Source organism: Polyodon spathula, chromosome 19, assembly GCF_017654505.1.
Source record: "Polyodon spathula isolate WHYD16114869_AA chromosome 19, ASM1765450v1, whole genome shotgun sequence".
Lineage (NCBI taxonomy): Eukaryota > Metazoa > Chordata > Actinopteri > Acipenseriformes > Polyodontidae > Polyodon > Polyodon spathula.
In genome coordinates, this window is record NC_054552.1 from 21,752,481 (window position 1) to 21,769,075 (window position 16,595).

The 16,595-nt window shown below is 38.0% G+C and overlaps 1 protein-coding gene across 7 annotated transcripts in view; it reads left to right on the forward strand.

Moving 5' to 3' along the window:
- LOC121294591 (paired amphipathic helix protein Sin3a-like) overlaps window positions 1-15,961 on the forward strand; it is a 28,550-nt gene extending 12,589 nt beyond the window's left edge. For 4 of the 7 annotated variants that reach the window (XM_041218441.1, XM_041218446.1, XM_041218440.1 and 1 more), the window contains exons 9-21: window positions 1,524-1,613; window positions 3,994-4,112; window positions 4,279-4,489; window positions 5,126-5,242; window positions 5,616-5,854; window positions 6,344-6,527; window positions 7,137-7,722; window positions 8,135-8,304; window positions 8,679-8,852; window positions 9,178-9,264; window positions 10,707-10,801; window positions 13,906-14,113; window positions 14,660-15,961. In XM_041218441.1, the coding sequence (XP_041074375.1) occupies window positions 1,524-1,613; window positions 3,994-4,112; window positions 4,279-4,489; window positions 5,126-5,242; window positions 5,616-5,854; window positions 6,344-6,527; window positions 7,137-7,722; window positions 8,135-8,304; window positions 8,679-8,852; window positions 9,178-9,264; window positions 10,707-10,801; window positions 13,906-14,113; window positions 14,660-14,890 (2,511 nt within the window). In that variant the 3' untranslated portion in view covers window positions 14,891-15,961. Of the gene's footprint in view, window positions 1-1,523; window positions 1,614-3,993; window positions 4,113-4,278; window positions 4,490-5,125; window positions 5,243-5,615; window positions 5,855-6,343; window positions 6,528-7,136; window positions 7,723-8,134; window positions 8,305-8,678; window positions 8,853-9,177; window positions 9,265-10,706; window positions 10,802-11,537; window positions 12,867-13,535; window positions 13,612-13,905; window positions 14,114-14,659 lie in introns of those variants that run through there. The other 3 variants (XM_041218442.1, XM_041218444.1, XM_041218445.1) reach the window with 3 other exon arrangements.
- The last annotated feature ends 634 nt before the right edge of the window (window positions 15,962-16,595 follow it).

Sequence of the window (16,595 nt, forward strand, 5' to 3'; positions counted from 1 at the left end):
CCAAACTCTAGCCAAGAAAGTTTCAGCCCTTGACACAGAGTAATAAAATGCATAGGGGAAATGCATGTAAAGCCCTAAAGATTCACTGTTTTTACAAATCCATTTTCTTCAGTTTAGAGCTAGTCTACTATTTGTTGAGTCACTGGGAAATAGTCTTCTGATCTCAACTATGTGGGATAGACTAATACAGCGGTTCTTAAACTATGGGGCACGCATCCCAAGGGAGACGCGAGCTGTATGTACTTTTTTTTTTTATGGAGAGGTTGGATGATTTGAAAAAAATAACAAATTGTTATATATTTTAAATTCATTATATTTAAAAATAACTAAAATAAAATAACGCAAAAAGCTTTTGTTTAACATGCTAACGTTCCTTAGCAACTGTGAAACGGCTCGTGTACATTGCATGGTCCCCCCCCCCCCCCCCCAGTAAACTTAAAAAAAGTATCAGCAGCATGCAAACAGTGAGAAACAGCTTTAATGAGAAATGGATCGTTTTGTAAAAAAAGAAGAAAAACGTACAAGGCAAGCCAAAGTGAGGGCAGCAGTGGTGATTCCAGCAAAACGCAGGAGCTGAAAATATGACGAAGCATATTTAAAACTGGGCTTTACATGGAGCAGGTCCAGCGGTGCACTGAGCCTCAGTGTGTTACGCGGCGAAATAATGGCAAACCACAGTATGCAGCCTTGCAAGCTACGCAGGCATCTCAAAACAAGACTCCCTACCTTAGTATCTAAACCTATAACATTTTCAGAGGAAGCTCTATGAGTTTATTTCTTAATTTATTTATTGCATTTATATAGCGCTTTTTATACAAAAGCATCGCAAAGCACTGTACAGTACATAGAAAAAAACAAACCACAATACATTTGTATAGCATGTCGCATACAACTGCAACAATCATACCATGTAAACAACAGATTTAAACAACAGTATACACATAATAATACAAAAGCAGCCAAAGTTACATTAAAACCCAGTGATAAGAAAGTTAGCAGGACATAAAAAAAAGATTTTAGCTGCTTCTATTTGTACTGTTTTTTAATTCGTACTGAATCTAATACTGCTCTGTATTGAGCAAATCCCTTTTTTTTGTTTTTGCAACATACAGGATTTTCAGTTAGTTATATTGTTCAGTAAACTGGGGAGGCACAGTTATTTTTTTTTTCATAGCTCAGGGAGGCTCACTATGACAAAGTTTGAGAACCTCTGGACTAATAGTGTAGGTGTTACTGAAATACAAGTATTCCATGCTATTTCAGGAGGTACAAATGTCAGATTAAAGTGGAACTACTGCACACAGAAGCCTGCAAAGCAGAAATGTTTTTATCCTTGACCTGACTTGTTTTTTTGTAATCAATCCATCCAAAAAGACCATTGTTGCAGGATTTTAACTTAGGTCCCGCAGTTTGTGCTGGATTCTTTGGCCCAATGCACGAGGATGAAAATACTGTCCTCTGCTCTGAACACTTTTTTACTATGATTTTGTGTTAATGGTAAAATCGCTCTCGGTTTCTTTCAGAAGAAGCCCAAGCTCCTGGGTCTGAAGGACCAGTCGCTGGCTGAGGCTAGTAAGCATGGTGTTGGAACAGAGTCACTCTTCTTTGAGAAGGTAAGAATGACTAGCAGCTAGACTTGTCTCCAGCGTGAAATTCTGTTTCATGAAAGAAAATTGCTTTCCCAAATAACTATTTCCTTAAAAAAGAAAATAATAACAATTGCAAAATAAAAAAAGGTATGAAAAGGTGATGGCTGAATTTGTTATAAGTTAGCACAAATGTGATGCTCTTTTCTTCCAATTCAATTTTGTCATGTGCCGTACAGAATATAAAATAATGAGCTGTTTAGATAGTATTCCAACAGGTTGGTGAACTAATTCTCTGTTGCAAGACATTTTATGGCTGCAAGATCTTTAACATAGTACTGAAGTCCTCTTGAAACCAAAATATATGAAATGTATATTTTAGTAGGAATGGACTGATATCACAATGTAACACAATTTTTGTTCCTGGATAGTAAGTGTTATTTCCTAATTGCTTATGCCTCAAAAGTATAGAAAATGGCTATTATTCCCCACAAACTTTGCTTTTGTGACCAGGACAGTGATATTTTGGAATGTACCTATTTCCAATGAGAAAACAGGCGAATTTGTGTCTTTTCGTTCACATAAAGTCAGAAAAAAACAACATATGAATCCAAATTAATATGTATTTATACTAAAGTAATACAAAAATGACTACAAAAGATTTAGAAGCGAGTAGTTTTTTGAGATTTACGATTATACTGTAAATCACTTTCACGAATCAGCCCCCAAATGTAGTCTCCCATCATGTTCTCGCTATACTGTCCTTGGTAGCGGCATGCAAAGTCCAGTATATCCTGGTGGAAGCACTCGCCTTGCTCCTCCGAGTACGCTCCCATGTTCTCCTTGAATTTATCAAGATGAGCATCAAGGATATGGACTTTGAGGGACATCCTACAGCCCATTGTGCCGTAGTTCTTCACCAGAGTCTCAACCAGCTCCACATAGTTTTCGTCCTTGTGATTGCCCAGGAAGCCCCGAACCACTGCGACAAAGCTGTTCCAAGCCGCTTTCTCCTTACTAGTGAGCTTCTTGGGGAATTCATTGCACTCCAGGATCTTCTTTATCTGTGGTCCGACGAAGACACCGGCTTTGACCTTTGCCTCAGACAGCTTAGGGAAGAAGTCTTGAAGGTACTTGGAGGCTGCCGACTCCTTATCTAGAGCTCTGACAAATTGTTTCATAAGGCCCAATTTGATGTGCAGTGGTGGCATCAGCACTTTCCGGGGGTCCACCAGTGGCTCCCACTTGACGTTGTTCCTCCCCACGGAGAACTCGGTCCGCTGTGGCCAGTCCCGCCTGTGGTAGTGCACCTTGGTGTCCCTGCTGTCCCAAAGGCAAAGATAGCAGGGAAACTTGGTAAAACCGCCTTGGAGACCCATCAGGAATGCCACCATTGCAGCCTCTTGATGCCATCTCAGAAAAATGCAGATATGTATCCACTTAGGCAGCTGGAACTAAACTGAACAGGTGGGCTTAAGGCCCCTGTATTTATACTACTATTTATATTACTGGAAAGTTCTAGAAGTTACTCCAAGTTTACTCAGCACTGAATCTATCTGGAATGTTCTGGAAAATAGGTGAATTTCAAAATATCACTGTCCTGGTCACAAAAGCAAAGTTTGTGGGGAATAATAGCCATTTTCTATACTTTTGAGACATAAGCAATTAGGAAATAACACTTACTACCCGGGAACAAAAAAAAAAAAAAAAAATTTGTTACATGGTGTATTCATTCTTCCAGTAAGACATTTAGCATATCTGTAAATTACACATTTGCATGTTCACTGGTGTAAATAAACTATTTTAAATGTGATAATATCCTGAAACACGTCGTTATGCTTTCATTCTAGCTTTATAATATTAACAATATCATTGTTTTTTTTAATGAAATGGTACACACATTGCACTTGTTCAGAAAAGCGTAGTAAATATGGTTTATGTGCTATTTGATTTTGATTTTGACTATGAAGACAACCCTGATCTCTGATCCGCAGGCAAAAAAAAAAGTGACCACATGAGAAATCTGACGCATTTTAAAAAACAAAACAAAAAAAAAACAAACTTAGTGCTATGGTCATTTGTTTGCCTAGCAGCAGTTCCTAGTACTTCTTCAAGCTTGCATAATATAGGTTTAACAAATCTTACCACAACACTGAACTTGAACTGCAGCAGACTACTATGCGTGCCACCCATGCCATTTGGTTGCCACAGGGGTTCACTAACATTAGAATGGGTCAGTTAGCATTCTTCTCAAACAGGAGTTATAGATTTGAAACACTGCATCAGAAAGCCAGCTACACTGAAGCAACAACTCAGAACATTTTTCAAGACCGTTGTTCTTGAAATACAAAGCAAGATTCTCTGCTGAAGAAGAGGCTGACTTCTTCTTTTTGTTGTTGTCTTGCAGGTCCGGAAAGCGCTCCGTAGTGCAGAAGCGTATGAGAACTTCTTGAGGTGCCTTGTAATCTTCAACCAGGAAGTTATCTCCCGGGCCGAGCTGGTGCAGTTGGTGTCACCATTTTTAGGGTCAGTCCCTGTAACTTATTTATAAACAAGTAAATAAAAAAAGAAAGTTGACAAACGTTTTGGTTAATTCCTTCATAGGCTAGAATTAGTTATAAGGTTCAATTTAGCAATTTTTGCCGTTTATTAGAAGGATAAATATATTTAATTACTATTGTTCCCTTTGCAGGAAGTTCCCAGAACTGTTCACCTGGTTCAAGAATTTCCTGGGGTACAAAGAGTCATCCCACATCGAGAGTTTCCCCAAAGAGCGGGCCACAGAGGGCATTGCCATGGAGATAGACTACGCATCCTGTAAGAGACTGGGCTCCAGCTACAGGGCACTCCCAAAGAGCTACCAGCAGCCCAAATGTACTGGCAGGACCCCACTGTGCAAGGAGGTGAGATCATCATCCATGATGGAAATAATGCAACTGTTGCAGACCTGCACTATTAAACCTATCAGGAGTCACAATAGCTAAAAAATGGGCAGAACAACTTTTGTTACACTCTATATAGGATTATGTTTTACCTGTGCTTTGATACAGATCTAGATGCTAACACAACATGAAATATTTTATAAAATTAAGTCAGAGTAAACAGTCAAAGTAGAAAGAGTCTTCATCCTGAGAGAGAGTAACTAGGGAATGACATTTGAACTCTGCAGCATTTAATGTTGACTATTTTGAATGTTTTAAATGGAATATTTAATTACTACCATGGCCAATAGAGGGTTATTAAGCTAAGCATGTATAAATTGAAACGCAAATGTGGGAAGTCTACATGACTTAGCTGTAACAAAGAAGTAAAATTGGTGTCTATGACTGATCCCTTTATTTTCAACTTGGCTGCTTTTGTACACGTGAGGGAGGTGTTTTTGCTTAGAATTTAAATGTAGTAAGAGTAGTTCTTTTGTGGTGGTGTTGCATATCATTGCAGTACAATTTTTTTTTATTACCAGTGTGGGTGAGTGGGTTGCTTTTGTTTTTACATTTAGAACCTGTTTATTTGGGTGTTAACTCACATTTTTCCTTCAGGTTTTGAATGATACGTGGGTGTCGTTCCCATCCTGGTCTGAGGACTCCACCTTTGTGAGCTCAAAGAAGACCCAGTATGAGGAACACATTTACAGATGTGAGGATGAGAGATTTGAGGTACGTGATAAAGTAATAGCTTTAACGTGTTAAGGAACACCCTACAGTGTTTATGAGAAACGCATTACTTGAGTCTGTGCTGTATCCTGTGTTTTCTATATCATAGTGATATCCTAATTGTTTAGAAATGATTTATATTTACAAGTAACTAACTTACTTTTGCCACGGTAAGCTTCAAAACTGGGAATAAAAGTTGCATATCTATGGGGCTTTCCTGTGTAACAATAATACATTAAATCAATGTTAGTTCCTTAATCGCTAGCATTGGGCTTTAGTGGATGGAGTTGTGTGCATTTTATAAATGTGACACAAACACTAACCCTGTGATCACCGCCCCGTCCTGTCCCATCTCATCCTACCCTTTCCCTCCTAGCTGGATGTAGTCTTAGAAACAAACCTGGCCACGATGCGCGTGCTGGAGACAGTCCAGAAGAAGCTTTCCCGAATGTCAGCAGAGGAACAGGCGAAATTCCGACTGGACAACACGCTGGGCGGCTGCTCCGAGGTGATCCACCGCAAGGCCATCCAGAGGATATATGGTGAGAAGGCGCCTGACATCATCGACGGGCTGAAGAAAAACCCAGCCGTGTCTGTCCCCATTGTACTGAAGAGGTGAGGTTCCATAATTTCCCCAGCAGAGCACAGTGATTTCATGCTGTGTAATTCTGGTGCTTTCTGCAAATTCAAAATGCTTGTGCATGGTAAAAGTTGAATTTAATTGTACCATGGAGCTGGGGAGTTTTGTTATACAGAAAGGTAGATGGGAAAATAAGTTTATAGAAGCTTTTAAACCAGTTCAGTGCTATGAACTGGTATACTTGCAAACTGATTTTACTGTTAGTTCATAACAGCTTCTGGATATTGTTAAATCTGTATTAAATGAACCTGTGAAAGGTTTAGGAACATTTGCTCACGTATAATAGTAACTCAATGTATGCTATATGTTTTAAGTGTAAGATATGTCTTTGCATGATGCAATATATCTGAGAAAATGATGTTTAAATATTATGCACCCTTGTGTAACTGTCACTATTATATTTTTATGTACATCTATAGAACTGCTTAAATGCTGAAATACTTCATTTATTCATTTTAAATAAGGTTAAAAACAAAAGAAGAAGAGTGGAGAGAAGCCCAGCGAGGTTTCAATAAGATCTGGAGGGAACTGAATGAGAAGTATTACCTGAAATCCCTGGACCACCAGGGCATTAACTTCAAACAGAATGACACCAAGGTGCTACGCTCCAAGACTCTGCTCAATGAAATCGAGAGTATCTATGATGAGGTAAATATTGTCAACAGTTAGTAAAAGGATTAAAGTGCACTTGCCCCATTTACTGATTTTTAAAGCAGAGCCTTCATGTGATTAAGCCTGATCCACATGCAGGAAGTAGTCCAGAAGAAGCTGTTCCTATTCTTAGTGCAATAGGAGACATTCCAGCCTGCGTGATTTTGTAATTCTGCTAAATCCCTTTTCAACAGCTCATTTTTCATAAACCTTTAGACATACTGACTTAGTATTTTCAGTAGAATACTTTACTTTGACTTAAGCCCCAAAATGGCTGTTTTAAGCTATTATCTTTACCTTTCATGCACAACTGTATTATTTGATTATAGTTATTGTTACTTTTTTCCTTTATTTTAAGGTTGCTGTATTCGTACAGCAGACAACTATCTATTTACTGTAAATGGTTTATCTATTTCATTGGCTTTTACTCATTCCCTGCCCCACATGCTTTGAGACATTTTATACAAAACTGTTTTCTATGACGCTTAATCAGTTTTCATAATGTTAACATAGTATTGGAGCCATTTGTTGTTATGTGACTCAATTTTCAAATAATGATGTTTCTGTATGTAATGTTCACTCATCCAGTATATATGTCCCTTACAGCGGCAAGAGCAAGCATCAGAGGAGAATGCCATTCCACTGACGGGACCTCACATGACGCGATCTTACGAAGACAAGCAGATTCTAGAAGATGCCGCCTCCCTCATCATACATCATGTCAAGAGGCAGGCCGGCATCCAGAAGGAGGACAAATACAAGATCAAGCAGGTCATCTACCACTTCATCCCAGACCTGCTGTTCGCACAGCGAGGGGAGCTCTCTGACGTGGAGGAGGAAGAGGAGGCAGAGATGGAGCTGGATGAAGGTGATGACAAGAAGCACAATGGGGTGGCATCAGGAGGGGGAGGAGGGGGCAGCCCCTCCAAGTCCAAGCTCATGTTCAGCAACACTAACGCTCAGAAGCTTCGGGGCTCGGAAGACGCCTACAACCTTTTCTATGTCAACAACAACTGGTATATCTTTCTGCGGCTGCACCAGATCCTGTGCTCCAGGCTGCTGCACATCTATGGGCAGGCAGAGAAGCAGATTGAGGAAGACTGTCGTGAGAGGGACTGGGAAAGGGAGGTGCTTGGTCTCAAACGGGATAAGAACGACAACCCTGCCGTCCAGCTCAGACTCAAGGAGCCCAGTAAGTACTGCACTTGTCTCTTGGTGAAATTAATCTCTGGCAAGAGTAAGAATTTGTCTCCTAAAATGTCCTAAGAGGCGGCAAATATGTCTACTGAGATTTAGACGTTTTTTGGGGGGGGGGGCACTGTTGTGTTGGCTTATTTTACATTTATTCTGATAAGTATTGATCTGGGTCTGACCATTTTACCAGTTTCTTCAAAGTTTTGATACAAATGATACTCTGTCAAGTCATTGAAATGCAGAGCACTTGAGATTAAAGAGCACTATTTGTTAATTAACAAGGCTTCTTTAAACTACCTCATGAGAAGATACCAAAATTGTGTTAAATCTATTGATTTATTAATTAATAAATACATTTAAAGGAGAATATATGTAAGTACAGCAAACAGTTGTTTTTTTTAAATCTGCAGTGGATATTGAAGTGGAGGATTATTACTCTGCGTTCCTGGAGATGGTGAGAAACTTGCTGGATGGGAACATGGATGCGTCTCAGTATGAGGATACTCTGCGGGAGATGTTCACCATCCATGCTTACATGGCATTCACAATGGACAAGCTCATCCAAAGCATCGTCAGACAGGTGAGGAAGGGGAGGAGCCCAGGGAAACAGGCAGGCGACAAACCTGGCTGTGAACAGTATTCTAGTTGTGTGTACAGTATATATGGTAACATTTCAGATTATATATCATTGACAGAGTTAGCTGCCAGACAAATATTATTAGACACGTCACCTAAGCATTTCAATTTGATCTCCTGTACAGCAGTATTCTGCTGTTAGCAGGCTTAAACTGTGGTATCAGACAAGCAAGACAGAAATCAATACTTGTATAGCTATCCCAGTGGATGGGTTGAGCAAGCATTTCTTAAAGCAGCTATTCTGCCTGGAAGTACATCTGACCATAGTTATGATACAATGTTTTTATACCCTGTACTTGTCTCTACTCCTCTCTTCAGCTCCAGCACATAGTAAGTGATGAGATCTGTGTACAGGTGACTGAACTATACCTCTCAGAGAGTTTAAATGGTGCCACAGGGGGTATCTTGAACACACAGTCATCCAGAGCTAGCTCAGAGGGGGCCTACCAGCGCAAAGGAGAGCAGCTCATGTCTGATGAGAACTGCTTCAAGGTAAGATTTTTTTTTTCAACAAAACATTGTTTCAGAGTACATTCATTTTATGATCCCATGAAACCACAAGTGTGAGTAAGAGTAATAGACTTTGTGCATTTAGGTTAATAATTAGTAAGCTTGTATTACAACCCTTGAAGTTACTCTGCATTCAAATAGTATAGTAGTAAAATTGCACATGCATAAAAGGGATGTTCAGTATCGTTACTTCACTTACCTCCTTGTGAGACCACCTTGCGCTCCCTGTATTATAATCAGCCGTAGAATGTCACAATGATTCCACTGTGTTAATATTCATGTCCATTTCTGTCTTGTGTGCGCACAGCTGATGTTTTTCCAGGACAGAGGGCAGGTGCATCACACCATAGAACTACTGGACACTGAGGAGGAGAACTCAGACGAGCCTGCTGAGGTGAGCCTGGGGCAGGTTAGCCTTGCATGAGAAATACAGCTGTCAAGGATTGTTTAATCATGTATTTAAGACCATGTGTATGCAAGTAGTGTCTGTTTTTTAGAGGAACTACTGTACCTGTATATGGGTTACAAAAGCCACCAATACTCCAAAGCTTCAATCCAGTGGTTATTAGTGTTGTTGCCAATTCTCTGTCACGGTGGTGGTATTTGGGATTGATTCAGCTCATTGAACATGTAGTTTGGTTTGACTGTTCTAGGGATAGTAAAAGGTTTAGAAATGCTGGTACACAAACAAAATCCAGAGTATGTTTCTTACAATACAGATAGGTATTAAAATCCATTCTCTTTTTGCGGCTTGTATGTGGTTAAACGTGCCTTACTGTGGCTTCAGGTAGATTTCTGCAACAGCATTTTGGAATTGGGCCCTGCTTATATTGAATGTGTGTGTTCTCTGTAGTGATATGCATTGTGATTTTATTTTATCTTTTTGATTTTATAATTTAATTTTGTAAAGTTCTCATACAAAGTGTGCATACATCACCACTGGAAACTTGCATCTTCATGAACCTGTATAAATTGCCTTACCCTGAGTATGCTTTAATTTAACGAAAATATCTGAAAAAAAACATTAACTAAAGAATATGTTTTCAGAAACACAATTTGCTTACTTACTTCAGCAGAAAATGGCAAAGATGTTTTAGAACGTCTGTGTGTATTGAATAACCCAGCCGTTTCTTTGGGATAACTCGCAAGCAGTCATCCATTCATTGTCTACTACCGGACACCAAGTGGCAAATTGGAGGACACAAGCATCTGTTTTATTAGCAACATGCTACAGCTACAGTTCATTCCTTTCCGCTTTAACACTTCCTTATTTTCAATACAATTTCAAGATCTCTCCAAGGTCCTTTTTACTTATGATGGTTGTGCAGCTCAATATAACAAATGACTACAAAGCAGGTTTAGACATGCCATTACCATCAAGGGAACACAGCTCTTCGTTTCATGCTAAAGTAAGCATGCTAATTGTGTCTCTGAAAACTTTTAATTCTTTAGTTTTATATGTTAAACTTTGTGCTCTTTTTTCCTGGTTTATTTTATTTTTTTTACTTTAAGGTGGGTTATTGAGATTTTACTGGTCAAAGGTCATTCACGTTTAATTTTCAAAGAAAGTGACATCAGTCTTTCATTCAAATGGATTGAGATATTGCAGAGATTTTTGCCAGTGAGTGTGCTCCAAACCTTGAACCGGCTCCCTCCATAGCTTCTGAACTGCTGGTTCTAAGCAACTTGAAATAGTTTTCCAATAAAAAGCAACCCACAAAGCAAGTTTTTTCAATATCTGAGACGATGCTGTATTGAAATGACCGTTGGGTATCCTGATTTTGTTGCTTTTGTGACGATCTAAATTAGTAACGCGTGGTTTTGTTTTGTTTCCAGCGCTGGTCAGATTATGTAGAACGATATGTGAACTCCGACTCTACCTCCCCGGAGCTGCGAGAACATCTAGCACAGAAGCCTGTGTTTCTCCCAAGGTGAGGGTCTGGGGCCTGTCCCAGTGAACAGAGTGGTCTGTGCTGAAGTGCTCTTTGTACCACTGAACCAGCTGCAGCCCTGTTTACAGCTGTTTCTCGAGCTTCTGGGCAGATTCTTTTTTAAAAGGGATTTTTTTCCTCTTTAATACTGCCTAAAGCCTGCTAAGGGGGCATGCACCACATTTGTGCAAAGAACAACAAATCACAATTGTTTTCAAAGCCTTTGCCAGCTCAAAGGACAAGCACTGTTTTGAAGTGGTTTTCTGTAGCTCCAGCAGAAAAGGGTGAGGTGATCTAGAAATAGATGCATAAATATTTTTACTGAGATTTATAATAACTGAAGTAGAACGGAAAAATAAGGTGAGATGAAGAAACAGATGCACACAAAGCAGTTTTCTTTTATGTTACAACACCCAAATGATGTTCTCTTGTATGTTTCATCTATCTGCAATAAATTGGAAAAAGGTACAAAGGAGACCAGTTTAAAATAACAGCTCTCTAAAGATAATATAGCACGATCTGTACTGGATGTAAAGGGTTGTCTAGTGGTTGTTTTATGGGGTAACCTACCCTTGTAAAATGTAAGCCAACATTTTGGTACATTTTTGCTGCACATCATGATTTCTCTTGGCTCATATTAAACATGAATTTCAGCTATATAACAAAGAAGAAAAAACTGAAGCCCTTGTTTTGTCAAGGTTCGTCCATACTGATTTTTTTTTTTTTGAGGAAATAGGCTCAGATTGCCCTTTGCCGCCTCCTAGCAAGCTATGGCTAGTATTTACTTGTAAGTATATGTGATGGACGCAGAGCAAAATGACCACAGCGGTTATAGAAGGGACCAGGAAGTTCATATTGAGAATGCAGGGTTTTATTCCAATCTGAAGAACTACAAGAAACAGTGGAGATATACAAACTAAATTCCATTCTACAGTTATGTATTGCTTGACTCAGACCACTTCATTTTTGTGGGGTTATTTATTGTGTAAAATACTTTTTGTCCCCCCACACCACCCCCCTCAAAAAATACCCTGTAAACAGTTTGATTTGTGTTTCATCATCCCTGAAAAATAATTAAAGAAAGATTGAGGATTTTGTTCTACTAGAATGTGTTGCAAACGTTTTTACTGTAGATATTCAGATAATGGAGATATAGGAACACAGAGATGACCAGAGATGACTTGAATGTGTATATTATTAATATTGAGGTAATGTAAATAGAAATTCATATTTATACCACCAGTTCTAAAACAATTGAACACTTTAATCAGTGTTTCTTTGTGGATACCAGTTTTAGGTCTGATGGTGCCTGAACTTCGCTATTCATACAAATATGTAACTTTGAACTTTTCTTTTAACTTTGGTTTAGATTCTTTCATTTTTTTAACAATAGTATAAAACTGTGTCGGTGGTATAAATAGAATACTTGAACGTGAAGAATATTCATGTGGCCGGGCATGGTAATAACCTTCTGTTTGTTGAATTGAATATTCTATTGTTCAACTGTTTTCTATCAAATATCTTTTGTGCACCTGTATTTCTTTTAAAACTGATGAATTGTATGTGTGTAAATGATCCTATCAATGTATAGATATAACTTTGTATTTACATGATCCTGTATTTGTATATGATCTTATAGATACGAGTGTGTAAATGGTTCTATAGATAACTGTGTAAGCCATCCAATAGATACAGTGCACTCCCGTTATATATTTTTGGTTTTGGGGTCTGCGTTACACAGTGCTGGCAGTGTTAAAGAAGCAATATGATTTGATTGATTCATTACACCTGCAACACTGTACTTCATAGAGGGGCTTGTAAATAAACTACTGGTCTGCATTTTATTCCACACATGTTTGTGTATTTTTTTCAGAGCTTTGAGAGAATTGTATGAAAGGGTGATTGGAACAAAGGGACACTCGTAATTAAAATTTGTGCTGCATTTGGTAACATCAAATCTTTGCTGCCTTTTCTCTGTACATAATAATTAACCAAGGTTGGTGATCAACATGGTAATTGCAAAACCATGTAGGCTCTTTTAGTGATTGACACGGTACTAAAAAGGATAACATGCAAGCATATGAAGTTCTGAACAAGATTCAAAAGAAAAAATACATGGGGGGGGGGGGGGCGTCTTAATGATAAAACATCTTAATGAAGTGACATGAATCTGAAAACAATCCTGCATCAGCTTGTTCAGGTCAGTGTTTTTTAAACTATTAAAACTGTGGTGTCCGCGCTTTGGGTGTGATTTACTTCAAACTGATAAGAAGTCAAGATCTTAGTCTTCTGTGCGTACCCATAAAACACTTTAAGCTGTCTGATTTTAAAATAACAAGGTTTTTAAAATATTTCAAACAAAAAAGAAAACCTAGCTTGCATTGCTTTCTTAAATAACTGCTGAATCTGAAGTGTGTGTTCTAAAATCTTTGTTTCATGGAACTTTGGCACATAATGGGCAGAAATTTTAGAAGGTGGTTGCTAGGCTTGCTACAATCTGTTGTTGTCTGGACTACTTTCAACCTTTTTTCTGTTTCAAGTTTGTTTTTCACCTATGTGATTGCTTGAACATGGTGCAGCATTTTATTTAATTTACCCTGTTTTGTAAACATTTGATGGTGTAATGAAAATGCTGATCAAAAAACTACCTGCAGCATTTTTTGTTGTTTTTTTGCACCTGTCCGGTTTATGTTTTTATGGGGAATTAGCATGCCCATTTATTTATTTATTTAAGGTGTGCCCCTGCACCAACTTACATTGCAAAATATATGGTTCATGGCTTCACTCACCACTCACCACTAACTCCTACGGTAAGTACAGTTTAATTTATTAATCTATGCGGGAAGAAAAATCTGCAAATAAGCTATTTTGACACGTGCATTTTTAACATTTTGGATAAAATGTTTGGTGCCAGGGATATAACCCCATAATGAGTGTTTCTGTGGATTTGGCCGCGTTCTAACGGAAGTGCACTGTATATAGATCCGTTTAATGCTGTTTGCCGTAGATCTAAAGTTACAGTTCTGTATAGGAGTTTGTATACAATCCTGTGCATATATACTAATGTAGGTGTGCATTGTAATGTGCGGGCTCTGTTTCCAAAGGAACCTGCGACGGATACGAAAGTATCAGAGAGGACGGGAGCAACAGGAGAAAGAAGGCAAGGAAGGAGGTGGTAAAAAGTCAGTGGAGAATGCGGAGAATCTGGACAAGATGGAGTGCAAGTTCAAGCTCAATTCATACAAGATGGTGTATGTGTTCAAATCAGAGGATTACATGTACAGAAGGACAGCCCTGCTCAGGGCTCACCAGGTATGGGTCTGATGTTTGCACATTTAGGGTTTCTGTTTCACTTTAAACGAAAATAAAAACCTTAACTGCGTAATATTTTTATAAACTATGGAGATCATTTAAAAAAAAAAAAAAAAAAAAAAAAGGTTGCATTTTTACAGTACCTTGGTCCATTGTATACCACTGCAGTAGATTGAATGTGTGAATTAATGTAGTTTAGAATTAATTGTAAAACTACAATATAAAGGTTACTATAAATATTAAATAAAGTACTTTTTTTGGAAAATGTGTAAAATCATTTAAATGACCGTTGATGCAACGTTTTCATATTTAATTTATTAAATGTAAATTGATAGCCTTGCTATTTTTATTAGGCAAACCATTCTCAAAAGGAAATTGTTGCAACTGGATCTTCTCTTTTGGAAAGTGATTAGCATTGCAGCCTTAGACATTCTTTCGCTTTACAGGCTCCCCTCTTTTTCAGCATGCAGCTGCTTTTGTCTAAGCTAAAGGACAAAAAGACTGGGAAGCATGAGTATTAATCCCCTTGTCCTGTTTGGTTTGCAGTCCCACGAAAGGGTCAGCAAGAGGCTGCACCAGCGTTTTCAGGCCTGGGTGGATAAGTGGGCAAAGGAGTATGTGACCCACGAGATGGCAGCCAACACCAGCAAGTGGCTGATGGGAGAAGACCTGGAGGGGCTGCTGCCTTGTACCACCACTTGCAATAAGGAAATCCTGCACTTCATGAGCATTAACAAATACCGCGTTAAGTACAGCGCAACATTCAAAGCACCGTAAACTGGCAGAGATTTTTTTATTTTTTTATTTTGGAGGGTGGGTTGGAGGGGATTAACGCAGATTTGTGGTTGGGGTACAAAATCTTGCGCTGGAGATGCAATACAGCAGTCAGCTGTGTATCGGGCAGCCAGCAGGTATTTTTTTGTTTTGTTTGTTGTTTTTAGCAGCCTTTTAGACGTACCTGCTTTTGCGGGGCCTTGGTGCCAAAATTATAAAATTTTGTTGTATTTCTTTAACCTTCAACCCCACCTTCAAACCAAAAGCGTGTGAGAATCTGACCACACAACTAATTAGGCCCATAAACACAGGCCTGCTGTTGGTTATAAACCAGTTGGGGGATTTCTTTCTCTTGTTGCAGGTATTTTAAAATGGGTACAGGTTTAACAGCAATCGTTGAGCACCAACCAGCAATGGATTGCTGCACTTGCTGAAGTGAAATATGTTAAGAGACTGCTTTTGTACATAAATAGATAAACACACAGTTGTATTTTCCTGATATCTCCAGGAATGGATTTCTTGTGAGTGAGGGGCTGATGGAGAGAATTGCAAACTGAGATTTTTGCTAGCAAGGAAGAACATCGGCAATTTCCGAGTTTTTTGCCATTTTACAAAAAAAAAAAAAAAAAAAAAAAAGGGTGAGGGATAATATAATTGCTCCTCCCAGTGAAGTATGTATTAGACTTGATACAAGTGAGTTCTTACAATTTCTTACATTGTAGTGATAAATCCTATTTCATCAAAATATCAGCAGTTTCATCCTTGCAGCAAATATTTTCGTATGTTGTAGGTACTTCATCCTCTTACTTACAAGAATGCAGTATTGAATTCCTGATCGGAGCTTAGTTACACAAGTTTGGTTACCAGCTTTCAGGGCCTAGTTAAGGTAACATGTTTCCTGAAAGGTTAATCGGACTGATACATCTTTTAAGCAGGATTTTTTTGTTTGTTTTTTGTTTTAACTTATTCAAATGGCAGGTAGCATTGTTTTAAATATGCATGTAGCAGAAAGATGACCTGTGTAAATGAAAATAGAAAGACTGATTTCTGTAAAAAAAAATAAAAAATAATAAATAAAAATAAAAAAAAAAAATTCAGAATAGATCTTTTTACCTCTAGTGAACTGAAGACCGGTGTTGTATATGATATCATTGTGAACACTGTACAGTCTTAAATAAATATATATACTGATATATATATATATATATATCTATAATATAATATATATATATATATATATATATATATATATATATATATATATGGTATATTATGGTACTACCTGCAATGTTGCTGGCAATGTCCAATGCCATAACACCCACTTTTATACTCAAATGAATACCAGTACAAACGGACAGCACACCCTGCTTCTTGTTTTTGTAAATATATTGTACATAGTGTCGAACCTTTTTTTATTACAGAGATCTGCATTGATGTGCTAGCGTAATTCAAAAGCTTACTGTGTACCTTAGTGGCAGGTGTCTTTGGTAACTCCCTTTGTTAAAAACGTTACAGGTTTTTACCAAAGGGAGTTAATTATAATGGTAGTGTTTCCTTTTCTGTTTTTTGTTGTTTTTTTTTTTTTTTTTTCATTCTTTAAGTAAAAAAAAAAAAGTAGAAATTTGTCCAGGATTTTTTTAATAGAAATTTATTGAAAAATATCTAAAAAAAAAATGCAAAAAAAAAAAAAAAGATAGTTGATTAGTTT